This window comes from Saimiri boliviensis, chromosome 10, assembly GCF_048565385.1.
Source record: "Saimiri boliviensis isolate mSaiBol1 chromosome 10, mSaiBol1.pri, whole genome shotgun sequence".
NCBI lineage: Eukaryota > Metazoa > Chordata > Mammalia > Primates > Cebidae > Saimiri > Saimiri boliviensis.
In genome coordinates, this window is record NC_133458.1 from 119,153,752 (window position 1) to 119,169,064 (window position 15,313).

At 43.4% G+C, this 15,313-nt stretch overlaps 1 protein-coding gene across 3 annotated transcripts in view; it reads left to right on the forward strand.

The window, feature by feature from the left end:
- Positions 1-15,313, forward strand: part of AOAH (acyloxyacyl hydrolase) — a 234,654-nt gene that overhangs the window by 83,105 nt on the left and 136,236 nt on the right. For all 3 annotated transcript variants that reach the window (XM_003930743.4, XM_074379815.1, XM_074379816.1), the window contains one exon: positions 3,925-4,024. In XM_003930743.4, coding sequence (XP_003930792.2) covers positions 3,925-4,024 — 100 coding nt within the window. The remainder of the gene's footprint in view (positions 1-3,924; positions 4,025-15,313) is intronic.

Consider the following 15,313-nt stretch of genomic DNA (forward strand, 5'->3'; position numbering starts at 1 on the left):
ACTAAACTCTTTGGAAGATAATAATGTGTCAATGCAGGTTTATGAATTTTAAGAACTTAATGGTGGCAGATACTGATAATAGGGGGCCTATGCATGTATGGGGGCAGGAGGTAAATGAGACGTCTCTGTACTTTCCTCTCAATTTCACTGTAAACCCAAAACTGCTCAAAAGAAAAAGTCTTTTTAAAATGGTGACTCTCTTGGCTTTACTGGCTGCTCTGGGAAAAAGAAAAGGTGGGAATTGGTCCTACGAGTTTGCAGACTGCTTAAGATTCAGCAAATTCTGTGTCGTCTAGGCTTTCTGTCCCAAGGCTGAGCAAGAGTACGCACGCCATACTGCCACTTCTTATGCACCTTGCACATCCTAACGTATTTAAATTTGTGTCGATGTATGGGGTTCGTCATTTTCTCTTTTTATCCAAAGGAATACTTGTCACTTTATGTCTTTTTATGATGAATCTCTATCTTAGAGGACCTAGAGGGACACTACATGCCCGGGCACTACATGCCCAGTTCTCCTCTTCTGCTCCCCAGCTCAAAGACGGCCAGCCTCACTCTCTGAGTGGTCCAAATCACCACTCTCACATTCAAGTTCACTTACTTGAAGTTGTGACCTATTAGAGGGGAACAGAGACTAGGTCTCACATATCACATGATAGTTGCCTCTGCTAGTCCTGGACTGCCACAGATGGCGATACTGGCCTTAGGTTAAAAACGAAGATTAAGCAGAGCCCTCTCTTGAGTCCACTAACTACCAGATCCCCATAAAGACAGCAGTCATCAGTTAAATAAATGAACAATTAAATTGAGAACAGATGTGTGAAAACAGCCACCCTCTCCCGATTTACTGACCCCTGGTAGACTTTAGTTTGGTAATGGACTTCATCTGTCACAAGCAGCCTGCCCCACTGCTTAGAAGGGAGGGCATCTTTTATACTTTTAGTTGCAGTCTTACCCCTTGACCTTCCTTGAAGGAACCCTGGGGCTAAGCAGCTGACTCTCATGATGAACTTGATGGATTCTGCGTTTCCCTCTTTAGGTGCTCACAAAAGGTTGATAAACCATCTTGCCAACCACGATGTTAGCTACATTCAGCTGGAATGAAATTTGGGCAGCCATGGTTCCGGCCTGTTTTCACATATTAGTTATCCTAAAATAATCAGAGATTTCCAAGGTGGCCCCCTTTTCTGTGATGGGCTTTGAGAAGATATGTTTTCATTAACACAGGGTAGTTCTTTCTACCGGAAGGTGCACGGTAGAAATAAACGCTCAAGGCCCCTCCCAGTATTTGGAGGTGTGGTGATCCCAAGGTAAGATTTTTAGAGCTTTTTAAAGAGACTTTTATGTTTAGCAACCATTGCAACTGCTGCTTACTCATAAAGTGAAAACCAAGAGTGTTTTTCTGTTTTGTTTTGTTTGCTTTTTATAATTCTAAATTCCATTTGTTATTCTCATGCCCAGGTATAAAATTTTCTTAGGGAAGCAAACAACTTACTTGAGTCTGTGAAATGGGCATCAGGGAGAGAAAGCAGAGAGGGAGAGAGCAGATTCAGTGACTCACATTCAGGCCAGGGGTTAAAAAGAGACAGGCACTCCAATGCTAACCAGCAGTGCTCAAGAGTTGGCCCATGTGTGGGCTGTTACTGCCTTCAGTCATGAGAAAAATGAGGACGCGGCGGCGGCGGCTCAGGCTCAGCGAGAGAAGAGAGGTGTTAGTCATTGCCGTGGCTGTACAGGTACTTGTTATTGCTGGGTGGGGAGAGGTTGGAGTGAATTTATTATAAGGAACCTAGAGCACACAGATTATGGGACTGAAGGGCGGGAAAATGCCCTCAGAACCCACCCCTCAGACTAGCTTTCCAGATACTCCGTCCACATGGTAGAAAATTACGGCAGCACCATCCCAGCTCTCTCTAGCTTTTCTTATTCTGAGAGTAGCCCAGAGTGAAGCTGAACATTTTTAACAACATTACCAAATGTTTGTAAGAATCAGATTGGTCCTGCTTGAAACAGTAATTTAATGAGTTCTAATCAGCTGGCTGGGAGGGAGCTGCAGCATATAAACACAGTTACCAGGAGCCCACCCCCAGAGGCAAAGGGAGACAGTGAAGTGGTCATTCGAGCTGGGAAGAAACCCAAAAAAGGATCTTCTAGACTCCATCACTGTCCTGCCGCAGAACACAAAGATTGGGATCTGGGTATGACCAACCTGTGTTGCTGGAGTTTTTTATTTTTGTTTTCTTGATTTGACCTGTGGTTTGAATCCACAATTTGCCTGTAAAATGTACTGAGTTTATACTTGTTCACTTCATTCAAAAAATTATACTCATTTTTCTTGGTAAGAAGAGTTTTGGGAGTGGGAAAGAAAAAATGGACATGGAAAGTTTGTTTTAGCTCCATCCAATCTAGATATAAACTAAATGTTTAAAGAGAACTATCCTTATACCATCCTCAGGGAAAGAAACAAGTCAGCTACATTTTATTTTCTTCTGTAAGAATAAGAAATATGCCTGGTGGCCAAATGCAGTGGCTCACGCCTGTAATCCCAGCACTTTGGGAGGCCAAGGCTGGTGGATCACCTGAGGTCAGGAGTTCAAGACTAGCCTGATCAGCACAATGAAACCCTGTCTCTACTAAAGATATAAAAGTTATCTGGGCATGGTGGTGGGTGCCTGTAATTCCAGCTGCTTCGGAGACTGAGGCAGAAGAATCACTTGAATCAAGGAGGCAGAGGTTGCAGTGAGCCAAAATGGCATACCACTGCACTCCAGCCTGGGCGATAGATAGAGCAAGACTCCGCCTCAAACAAACAAACAAACTCTGTTTCCGAATAATTGGGGAGATTGATTTGAGTAATAATAAAACTCTGGTCTCTCACAACCAGAAAAAAAGAAAGAGAGAGAGAGAATGAGGAAGGAAGGAAGGAAGGAGGGACGGAGGGACGGACAGACGGAAGGAGGGAGGGAGGGACGGACGGAGGGAGGAAAGTAAAGAAAGAAAAGAAAGAAAGAAAAAGAAATGAAGTCCATTTTAGTGCTTTGTGGTCTAACCAATGAATTTCCATCCATAAGGAAAGAGATGGATTTTTCCTAAGAAAGTAAGTCTAGGTGTTTAAGGCTATATTGTAAATGATTTTTCACTATAAGGTCACCATATGTTTCGAAGGCCCAAACTTCAAAATACTGTTTCCATCAAATTACATCCCTGCCCACTTTTTCTTTCCCAATTTTGTGTGTGGCTTTTCCTGAAAAGAATCCCAACGCTAGCGTGGGAGGCTGACTGGCAGCTCAGTGCTGTGGGTGCTCCATCCTTGCCCTTAAGGACCTCATTCTAAATGCAGGAGAGAGCAACGTGGCAGGAAATCATTACAATCCAGCAGCTCCACAGGAACAATGAGAACACATGGACACAGGAAGGGGAGCACTACACACTGGGGTCTGTTGGGGGGAAATGGGGGAGGGGCGGGGGGTGGGGAGGTGGGAAGAGATAGCATGGGGAGAAATGACAGATACAGGTGAGGGGACGGAAGGCAGCAAAGCACACTGCCATGTGTGTACCTATGCAACAATCTTGCATGTTCATCACATGTACCCCAAAACCTAAAATGCAATTAAAAAAAAAAAAAAAAAAAAAAAAAAAAAAAAAGAATCCCAACGCTAGCGTGGGAGGCTGACTGGCAGCTCAGTGCTGTCTGTGGGTGCTCCATCCTTGCCCTTAAGGACCTCATTCTAAATACAGGAGAGAGCAACGTGGCAGGAAATCATTACAATCCAGCAGCTCCACAGGACTGGGCTCAAAGGCTAGGCTGCAATGAGCTGAGGGTATTAGAAGCCATTCTGGGGATTTACCTTTCTTTGCAGTAGCTTCTATTTTCTAATGCCAGAGAGATCTGAATAGCCTTTGTTTTGCCCCATCGCCCTCCAGGCTCAGCGCAGATATGAATGCTGATGTGGTATGTCACACTCTGGAGTTTTGTAAACAGAGCCTTGGCCAACCATTGTGTCACCTGTATCCTCTTCCCAAGGTGAGTGGATATTCACTCTGAACATCTGTTTCCAGTGACGTGCAAGGCCTTTGGAAATGTTAGAAAAGGGAGGCTTAGCTCTACTCACTCAGTGTTTTGGGGACAGGGAGAGACAAGTTGACATTTTCAATTACCCTGCAAGAAATATTATTTCTGTGTTTCAGCCTAGATCCCTACTCCCACATTACCAAAGAATGTCTTTGCCTTTCAACCATTGTGGACGGTAATTTTGAGCTGGGCTGGCAAGAGGTAGGAAATCTGATCAGTCAAAGAGACACAGGGGTTTAAATCCCTATCACTTAAAAATCAAGCAAGTCACTCTCATAGAGTCACCAACTCATTTCAGTTTGCCCGGGACTTTTCTGGCATACGCACCACAAGCCCCATATCCTGGGAAATCCTGGGCAGGGGGTCACCCTACTCTGAGCTTTAATGCTCTTACCCACAAAATGGATTTTTATAAACTACCTCCCACAGTGGTTTATTGTGGGAAGCAGGTGACCTAATGCATAAAAAAAATGTTTAGCACAATACCTGATACAGTTTTAAAAGTGTTCATAAAAATGATTGCTGAATAATCATTATTGATAACATTGTTATTCAGTGATAGCTGTTCAGAGGACCCGGTGTGCATTGTATCATTTTGTGCAGCTTTTAACTGAATTGCAGAGACAAGCTTGACACATGCCCTCCGCACACTCTGGAGGAAAGGATAGTATTGAATCCAGTTGGGCCACACAATACAGATTTTCAGGAGCTCCCTGTGAAAAAAAATTCTATGCCTTCTTTCTCATATTGTAGTTTTTCTGGATATAACACAATAGGTTTCTATTTTAGTTGTAATTTCCTTTTTACTCATGTTAAAATGAAGTCCATTTTAGTGCTTTGTGGTCTAACCAGTGAACATGATTTTGCTAATGGACAGTATTAAATATCATAAGCCTGTCTTCTTGATCAGGAAGAAAGAGATGCAAATACCTGAGGAAAGTGTATATTTCATGCTTCCTCTGTCACTGACTAAGTGCCAATTAAATTTCCCCAAATTCCACCTGAGGAGCTCTGGGCTCCACTGGTACCTAGAAGGGTTAGTTAACTTTAAAAAAAAAAGAAAAAACTTTTCATGTGTTCAAATAGCATGTGAATATTATATCATAATATTTGCTGTTTGTTATAGAAAGGAAGAAATGGGTCTGTGTAGAAAGGCAAATAATACAGGTTTTTGTGATTTCCTTAAATAATATCATTTATACATTACATTCACAGTTATGCATAGTCACAACAAGTTCAACTTTAAACTGTCCCATTTAAAATGGCATTCTTTATTTTTTATACTCTCTAGAGTTTACATGTGAAATTTCATGTCCTTGTCTTCCCACCCTGAGCCCCTTCTCAATTCCCAACTCTGTAACATTTTGACCATCCTCTTTGGCTACAAGGAAATTGGAGGATCTCATGCAGGAACCATCACCTTCCACCCCAGCTGGCATTCAGTGCTTCTGGGCAGCCTGCTACTGCTTCCTGGACAGCCTCCTTCACTTTCCTCTGATGGCCGTTCTAGGCCTTCACTTCACCCTCTGCCTCGGGTCCCCCTCTCCAGCCTCCATCTCTGCAGATGACCCAGAAAAGAGGGACAGTGGGTTTACACATGGACAGCTTCACTTTCCTCTGCCTCTGAGCTTCCCCCCTGAATGGCAGTAACTGGCATTGACTGGGCATTCACTGTGGGCCCAGTGCAGAGGCTCACACGTGGTCCTGTTTCGTTCCCAAGCAAGCCCAGGATGGAGGCATCTTTATGACTCCCTATTACAGGGGAGGAAACTGAGGGTTAGAGAAGTTATGTGCCTTCCTGAAAGTCACTTCCCTCTGAGGAAAGAACAGAACTGGATTCACACCCCTGTTGTTCTACTCAGAGAGCTTGGTTGATGTCTACCCATGGTGTCAGTATCTCAGAAATTCCCCTGGGGTGTCTTCTTAACAGCAGTCAGCTGAAATCCTACCACCGGAAACAACCCGTGTTGAAGTGTGTGTTCCCTTTTAATTTTTCAAATACATTATACTGTATTGATAATTTCTTTGAGAGTTATGATCCTGTATATAGAGTTTTATACCCTACTTTGTTCCCTTCACATTACGTTTCAAGAATCTATTTTTCAATGGTATATAGCAGACTTCTTTTATCGTTTTACAGATCGCTCTTACATAGCACGTACGAATGCTTAGGCGGAATTGCCTACCTACCGAAGGCAAGTGAAAATACAAATGCAAACGTGGGTAATTTTCAGCCCCCCAAAAGGAATTCTTATGACACTCCCTGTCAGTAGTCCCTGGAGTAGCCGCTATTCTGAAGTCGGTCGCCACCGGCTGGTTCATTTTTAGGAAACTGTATCCTGGAACGTTGTATCAGAGTCCTCTGTAGCATACACTCCTTTGTGTCTGGCTTCTTCTGCTTGTGAGCTTCATCCCATGTTGGGTGAACAGGATCATTTTGTGTCGAATTCTCTCAGTCGTCTTTTGATGTAGCTCCCACTCTACTGTCCCAGTGAGTCCAACCAAATCTGCTCTTACCCTCTTTCCAATCCATTTTCTGCATTGATGCCACAAATGCCTTGCTGTAAGATAAATATGACCTTCTCACCCCAGCACAGCCGTTTGCCTGGAAAGCAGTTTCTCACTCTGTCCTTCCACTTGGTGGATCGTTCCTCCCCATCCTTCATGTCTCAGCTTACATGTCACTTCTTCAGGGAGGTGGCCCCTGTTAGATAACCCTCTGGTCATAGCCCCTGTATATTCTTTTCTTGAACTTACCATTTTACAAGATACGTCTCTGTGTGACTGCCTGCCTGCCTATCTGTCTCTCTCACTAGGCTCTGAACTCCAGGAAGGCAAATTCTGTCTTGTTCACCACTGTATACCCAGTGTCTAGGACAGTGCCTCACATAAACCAAAGAAATGTGTGCCGATGCAATGAATGGATGAAGTGTCACTAGCTTCTCATATGCATCCCTGATGGAAATTCTGCCTTTTCTCATGTCAAGGCCTCACTGATTTTCCTAGTGCATACTTCTGATCCTGAGCATAGCTTAGGATCTCCACGTTGCCTACATAACTAAACACAAATTTTCACTTAGCTTTTCAGGACCTTCCAAAAGCCTTTCTAGACTTGCCTTTCCCTCTTAGGTTTGTAGACCCTGTCCCACAGCGACCAGCAAGTGACTGGCTCTCCCTTAAGCCCTCCCCACCCCCGCCTTGCACCTTGGGTCTTCATCATTCCCTCTACCCAGACCATCTTTAACAGTTCCAGCCATCCCTCAAGCTCACGTCAATGGTCACCTTCTCTGTAAAGTAATTCCTAACAGTGCCAACAAAATGTTAACTCTCCTTTGAACAATCATTGTAAAATAACTGTTCGAGCACTTACAGCGTGCAAATATTTTTCTAAATGCTTATGTGTATTCATGCATTTAATCTTATGAAGTAGTTATGGTTGTCCACCTTTTATTGATGAGGAAGGTGAGGCAGAGAGATATCAAGATACTAAAGTTTTGTAGATTTCCTCACTAGGATGCAGGCACATGGGGGCGGGCAGGCCTGTACCTTGCCTGTGTTTGTTCCCTCTACCGTGCCAGGCACATACTTACTTGGTATATGGATAAAAACGAAAATAGCAGAAGCGAGTATTTATTGATGGCCTGCCAGACATGTGTGATCGCATTTAACAGTGCTCTGACATTTATATTTATTTTACGGTTAAGGAATTTTGAGACTTAGGGAAGTTAAGGGATTTTCCCAGGCTATACAGCTAGTGAGGAACACAAGAGGATTCATCCCTGGGTCTGTTTGTCTTAAAGCCCAAATGCTCATTCACTGCCCTCTCGGCCTCACTGAGACTCCCCGGGCATTGTCATTTTGAATGGAACCACTGCTCCTGGGTCACCTAATTCCTCATAAGCAGGACTCTGCACCCTCTATGTCTGGCTTTTCACACATTTCAGACTCTAATACAATATAAATAATGTGATGCAAGCCATTTCCTCTATGATATGCATGCTGCAGGGATGGAGTGGATGGTTTGGTTCCTCTGCCCCAGGGAGCTTAGAGCACAGAAGGAAGCAGTGCAGAGCAACAGAGATCTGGCTTCAGTGGGGCCAAAAGTTAAAGGTGGAACCGCATTTGGGATCCACAGTGAACCCCTGTTCATAATCTACAACCCACCTGAAATTCCAGGCCCACTTCTGGCTGGTCCTGTGGCCATGTTCCCTACCACTAGCTACCCTGTGCTCAAAAAGGACAAACTTCCTCCATAATTAATTAAAGCAAGAAAAATCTACAAAGTCCCACTAGTACAAGAAGAGGAAGAAAAAGGAGACAGGAGAGAAGGAGGAAGAGAAGAGGAATGGGGAGGAAAGGGAAGGAAAAATAGCTACAAGCCTCATTGCAAAGACCAGCTGGGTGGTTTCGTGTTACCTGTCTTGGGAGTTTATTTTTTACCACTCTTCTCATTTGCACACAAAACAGGGCACTGATTGCTGCTGCTGGGTGTGTGTGTGTGTCTGCTTGTGCACATGCACAGGGACACATACACGTGTCCAAAACCATGATTCTGACACCACAGCCCACAAATTGAAAACTGAATGCAGCTCATTCATGTACACCCAGTGGCTCTTTAAAGCTCTCTTTTTTGGATGAGAAGGTTACATTACATGAGTCCCAGTTGAGCCAGAAGCCTCCTGGAACCTCCTCAGCTTTAAGCTGCTTCCACTCAGATCCCCAAACCTTGAGATGGATCCCCAGGCAGATCTCATAGCTTTGAACAGACCCCTTCCTAACCACAGCAGTGCTGGAGGAACGTGCCGCATTTACCAACATCTCCAAGGCACACTCAAGATTTACTTCAGCCATTTCGATCCACATTAAGAGAGAATCCTATTCAGAATGTAAGCCCTGTATGGAGAGATTCTCCATATTTCCCTGGGGCCTCCTGAACTACTGGGTGGCAGGGAGACCTGCTACCTTAGGAAAGCAACCATGAAACAGCTCTTCCCACAGTGAGTTGGGGTTCTACAAGAACCAAAAGCTCTCTGATGCTGAGTGTGGGGGAAGGTGTGTATGCACAGGAAATCCTATTTCCCTGGAATCCAAACTACCAGGAAACTGACATAAATGGGTTTGGCAAGAAGTAAATGTGCACTCCTTTTACTAGAAAGTGACACTTGACAAATTCTGGCTCACCTAAGCAATAAACAAGCTGACCTCAGGAATTCACTTTTTTTTTATTTTTTTTTTTTGGTAATATTTATTTTATTGCATTTTAGGTTTTGGGGTACATGGGAAGAACATGCAAGATTGTTGCATAGGTACACACATGGCAGTGTGGTTTTCTGCCTTCCATCCCCTTGCCTGTATCTGTCATTTCCCCCCATGCTATCTCTTCCCACCTCCCCACCCCCCCATCCCTTCCCCATTTCCCCCCAATGGACCCCAGTGTGTAGTGCTCCCCTCCCTGTGTCCATGTGTTCTCATTGTTCAACACCCGCCTATGAGTGAGAATATGCGGTGTTTGATTTTCTGCTCTTGTGTCAGTTTGCTGAGAATGATGGTTTCCAGGTTCATCCATGTCCCTACAAAGGACGTGAACTCATCGTTTTTGATGGCTGCGTAATATTCCATGGTATATATGTACCACATTTTCCCTATCCAGTCTATCGTCATTGGGCATTTGGGTTGGTTCCAGGTCTTTGCTATTGTAAACAGTGCTGCAATGAACATTCGTGTGCATGTGTCCTTATAGTAGAATGATTTATAATCCTTTGGATATATACCCAGTAATGGGATTGCTGGGTCAAATGGGATTTCTATTTTTAGGTCCTTGAGGAATCGCCACACTGTCTTCCACAATGGTTGAATTAATTTACATTCCCACCAACAGTGTAAAAGTGTTCCTATTTCTCCACATCCTCTCCAGCATCTGTTGTTTCCCGATTTTTTAATGATCGCCATTCTAACTGGTGTGAGATGGTATCTCAATGTGGTTTTGATTTGCATTTCTCTAATGACCAGTGATGATGAGCATTTTTTCATATGTTTGTTGGCCTCCTGTATGTCTTCTTTTGTAAAGTATCTGTTCATATCCTTCGCCCATTTTTGAATGAGCTTGTTTGTTTTTTTTCTTGTAGATCTGTTTTAGTTCATTGTAGATTCTGGATATCAGCCCCTTGTCAGATGGGTAGACTGCAAAAATTTTTTCCCATTCTGTTGGTTGCCGATTGACTCTACTGACTGTTTCTTTTGCCATGCAGAAGAAACAGTGTGGAGTTTGATTAGGTCCCATTTGTCTATTTTGGCTTTTGTTGCCATTGCTTTTGGCGTTTTGGTCATGAAGTCCTTGCCTGCGCCTATGTCCTAAATGGTTTTGCCTAGATTTTCTTCTAGGGTTTTTATGGTGTTAGGTCTGATGTTTAAGTCTTTAATCCATCTGGAGTTAATTTTGGTGTAAGGTGTCAGGAAGAGGTCCAGTTTCTGCTTTCTGCACATGGCTAGCCAGTTTTCCCAACACCATTTATTAAACAGGGAATCCTTTCCCCATTGCTTGTTTTTGTCAGGTTTGTCGAAGATCAGATGGTTGTGGGTATGTTGTATTTCCTCTGAGGCCTCTGTTCTGTTCTGTTGGTGTATGTCTCTGTTTTGGTACCAGTACCAAGCTGTTTTGATTACTGTAGCCTTGTAGTATAGTTTGAAGTCCAGTAGTGTGATACCTCCTGCTTTGTTCTTTTTGCTTAGAATTGACTTGGCTATGCGGGCTCTCTTTTGGTTCCATGTGAAGTTTAAGGTGTTTTTTTCCAGTTCTGTGAAGAAGGTCATTGGTAGCTTGATGGGAATAGCATTCAATCTGTAAATTACTTTGGGCAGTATGGCCATTTTCACGATGTTGATTCTTCCTAACCATGAACATGGAATGTTTCTCCATCTGTTTGTGTCCTCTCTTATTTCGTTGAGCAATGGCTTGTAGTTCTCCTTGAAGAGGTCCTTTACGTTCCTTGTTTGTTGTATTCCTAGGTATTTTATTCTCTTTGTAGCTATTGTGAATGGCAGTTCATTCTTGATTTGGCTCTCTTGAAGTCTATTACTGGTGTATAGGAATGCTTGTGATTTTTGCACGTTGATTTTGTATCCTGAGACTTTGCTGAAGTTGTTTATCAGTTTCAGGAGATTTTGGGCTGAGATGATGGGGTCTTCTAGATATACAATCATGTCATCTGCAAATAGAGAGAATTTGATTTCCTCCTTTCCGATTTGAATATCCTTTATTACCTAGCGTTTAAAAAATAAAAGTGAATAAAGGGTATTCACTTTTATTTTTTAAACGCTAGGTGTCAAATAAAATACCTGGCATCTCTTTTAGTAGACAGTCTCAGGTGGTAATGTTTAGAAAAAGAATCCCAGATGGACAGGAAATTGGACACTGTCTGAGATTCCATAACCACTAAATTTCATTCTGCACAATCCACAGAACCCTGATGCTCATAATGCTGTTTTTAGCCCTAGAGCGTACAACACATTGTCAGATGTGTTATTGTCTAGTCTCCCCCAAACTCTGCTATTTCTAGTAACATTTTCGGTAATAATTTCAGATTTACGAAAAGTTGTGAGGATACTGCAGGAGAATACACTGTTCACCCAAGTCTAATTCCCCACAATGTAAACATCTTAATATTACTTAGTCAAAACTAAAGAAATCACTATTACTACTGTATATACCTTAGTAGCTACTAGAGCCCAGGTTTTATTGGATTTCACCCGTTTCTCCTCTAATGTCCTCTTCTGTTCCAGTATCTAGTCCAGGACACGTGTTGCATTTCTTATTTTATTTTTTATTGTATCGTATTTGGGCTCTGGGGTACATATGCACATCCTGCATCCTGCGGGATTGTTACATAGGTACACACATGCCATGGTGGTTTGCTGCCTCTATCCCTCCCCATCCCAACCATCACCTACACCAGGCATTTCTCCCAGTGTTATCCCTCGCCGTCCTCCCTGACCAACTCCTGCTGTCCCTTCCTTCCCCCGCCTCCACCCCCGACCTAGCCCTGTGAGTGTTGTTCCCTTCCCTGTGCCCAAGTGTTCTCATTGTTCATCACCCACCTATTTCTTTTCCATGTCGCTTTAGTGTCCTCCGGTGTGTGGCAGATTCTTCATCTTTCCTTGTTTTTCGTGACCTTGACAGTTTTCAGGGGTACAAGTTCATTGGTAAAAGGTTCCTCGAATTGGGATTTGTTTGATGTTTTTGTCTTGGTTTAATGGTGTTAGGGGTTTTTGGAAAGAAAGAACACCACAGAGGTGAAGCGCCCTTCTCATGACATCCTATCAGGGTTAAATGATGCCACACAACATCACTAGTGAGGTCGACCTCCACCACTCGGAGAAAGGATCGTTTGCCAGGTTTCCCAATTGCAAAGTCACCATTTCCCCCCTTTTCCTTTACTCTGTTCTTTAGAAATGAGTCTCTAAGTCCTGCCTACACTCAGGGAGGCCAGGGAGGACCAAGCCCCTGCTCCCACAGTATGGAATATCCACATACATCTTTTGGAATTCTCCTATGTAAAAAACATCTCTCTTCTCCCTTATTTATTTATTTAGCCAATCATTTATTTTCATCAACACAGATTCATGTATATGTATTTTATACTTTGAGTTAGAATTCGAATATACACTATTTTATTGCACAAATGTTTCCACTTTTCCAGTTTTGCTACCATTGGATGCTTAGGGAGGCCCCTGTGTCCTTTTGACACTCCTCTGTCCTTCTTTCTTCTTCCATACTACTTTATGTTCTAACACTACCAAGTGATCCAGGCTCATCTTGCTATCTTGTATTCTTCTGCCCCTGTCCTCAAATCAGCATGTCCCTAAGGAGGCGTGGCTCCTTTAATTCGAGAATGGTATTTGGAAACCAAGATCTGGGTGTTAGGTGTGACCATTGCTACTGGGATGTCATTGCTGATTGGCCTTCTTAGGTCCTGGTCTTCTCTGTGGAGAGCTAAGTAAAGTATGTGTGTATACAACCCATATATACACAAATATCTACAATTGTTTCTGTGTCTGTATGTGTGTCTCTATATGTGTGCATGTGGACATGAGCTCATACTGATATCTCTAATTTTAACCCAATATCACAGGGTCAGACTCTATTTTATAGGTATGATTATCAGGCATATTTTGTAGTTGTGGCTTGAAGCCTTTACCCAAGCCTCGTAAGTAGTGATTAGAATCTGAACTCAACCCAGGGCCCTGGACTTCAGACGTCCAGCTATTCACGTCAGCACTGTCTGTGTTGAGCACAGATTCTGGAGCACATCCAGTGTTGGCACTTCTCAGAGCCAGAGGCAGCTTTAGTTTTGGTTTTCATAAAAGATCATAAACAGCTTAATTTCAAGAATCTTGCACAATATCCCATCTTTCTCAGTAACAAACGATAGAGACGTTCGCTCACTTAGTCATGCCTCAACAAACATTTCTTGAACCCTTACCGTGTGCCAACCCCACAGCCAGGTACCCTAATAAGTTATCTCTGTTAACCATCCCAAGTCTGCAGGACAGATACGATTCTGTCATTTTAGAAATGAGGCTACTGATACCTAGAGAACGGAGAGACTTCCCTGAAGTCCCACACTTTCTGCGGAATAATTGTTTTCCTTCTTATCAGCCAGCAAATATGTATGTAGAATGAATTATGTAGAACAGTAATCCAGCAAACGTGGCAGGCAATAGCAACGTAAACAGCTTTTCTAGCAGGAGAGGCAGGCTTACAGACAAACAGTGAGGAAGAGACGAGTGCACTCACACAGGTGCAAGGAGGAACAGGAAGCAGCAGACGAGGGCTGAGCTCGCCCTGGAGGGAACAGGAGTGGAGGTGGCTTTTTCAGGGTAGAGTAGTTTGCGCAGCACGCTCCACCTCGCCTGCGTCCGCCGCTTTTGCTGGGCCCTTTACCTAGAACTCCCAGTTCCCTGCATAGCCAGCACCTTGTCCCCCTGCTGGTTTAAGTACCCCTTCTACAGAAAGGCCTTCCCTGACCAACCCTTCTGAAGAAACTCCCCTTTCCTGCTCTCTCACGTCACTTTATTTCTTTGATATCATCTGAACACAAGGACCCTGTCTTTTTTGCTCACCATCGTATTCCTAGACTGGCATAGTACCTGGCACATAGTAAGTGCTCTGTAACATTGGCTGAATGAAAAATAGGATGAGAAGGGCAATCTTGGAGGATGTCTGGTCTCAGTGGACTATACCAGAGTTCAAAGCATTTTGCTTATTTGAGAATGTGAAGCAGTTTTCAGAAGTAAACATGGGACTCACCTCAGGGCACCTGCTCGGGTGTTCCTGGGTGGGGTTTGAGCATCACACTTGTAGAACACTTTTGACAGGCACTGAAGGGTGAGAACGGTAGCACAGGAGCCTGGCCCAAGCCTGAAAGCACTGTCCCTTCTCCTGCTTCTCACCTCCCACACATCCAAAACCACGTATCCCCGCTTGCCCTCTCACTGCGTCCTTTTCCCCAGCCATTCCTTGATTCTACCCCTTTTCTGATTGATTCATCAACTTAATCTCAGCTACGAGATTCCAGTCTCCAGACCCCTAGGAATAAGGCCTTTTAGAAGGACAGAGAGAACTAGAGGTTTTAGACCTAAACTATTTGGAATTCATTCGTTTTCTGTGGATTTTCTCAGAATAGTGTGCTGACTAATTACAAAGGTGCACTGAAGTTATCTACACCCAAAGAAGAAAATGAGAAGGCCTGGTAATATGCCCAAGTCTCTCTCATTCTAAAAAAAAAAATACGTAAAAAAATAAACCTCACAGAACACTCATTCCCCTCCAGCTTTCCAGAGAAATCAAGTTTCTCTTCTGCCTCTAACTGAAAGGCGATTCAGTATGATGTTGAAGAGCACAGATTCCGGTGCCAGCCCACTTGGGCTGGAAGCTCAAAGCTTTACGAAGCTTCTATTGTACATGTACACATGAGGGGCTGTAGAATAAAAGGCAGTGGTGACTGCCTTGGAATTGGACTAAGTACTTAGCAGATTTACATCATCTAAAACCTCCCACACAATTATAAGATTATGCCATTATCTTACTTTACAGAGGAGAAAAATCAAAATTCAAATTGTTGGTTGTGAAGTTGTATAATTGACAGTGTTTTTAAAAGTTCCTCTTTGAACATCTGAGGAAATTATGAACAACAAGATAAATGACAAGGGAATATAGTTTTCTAGACACAGAAAGTCAGCTTA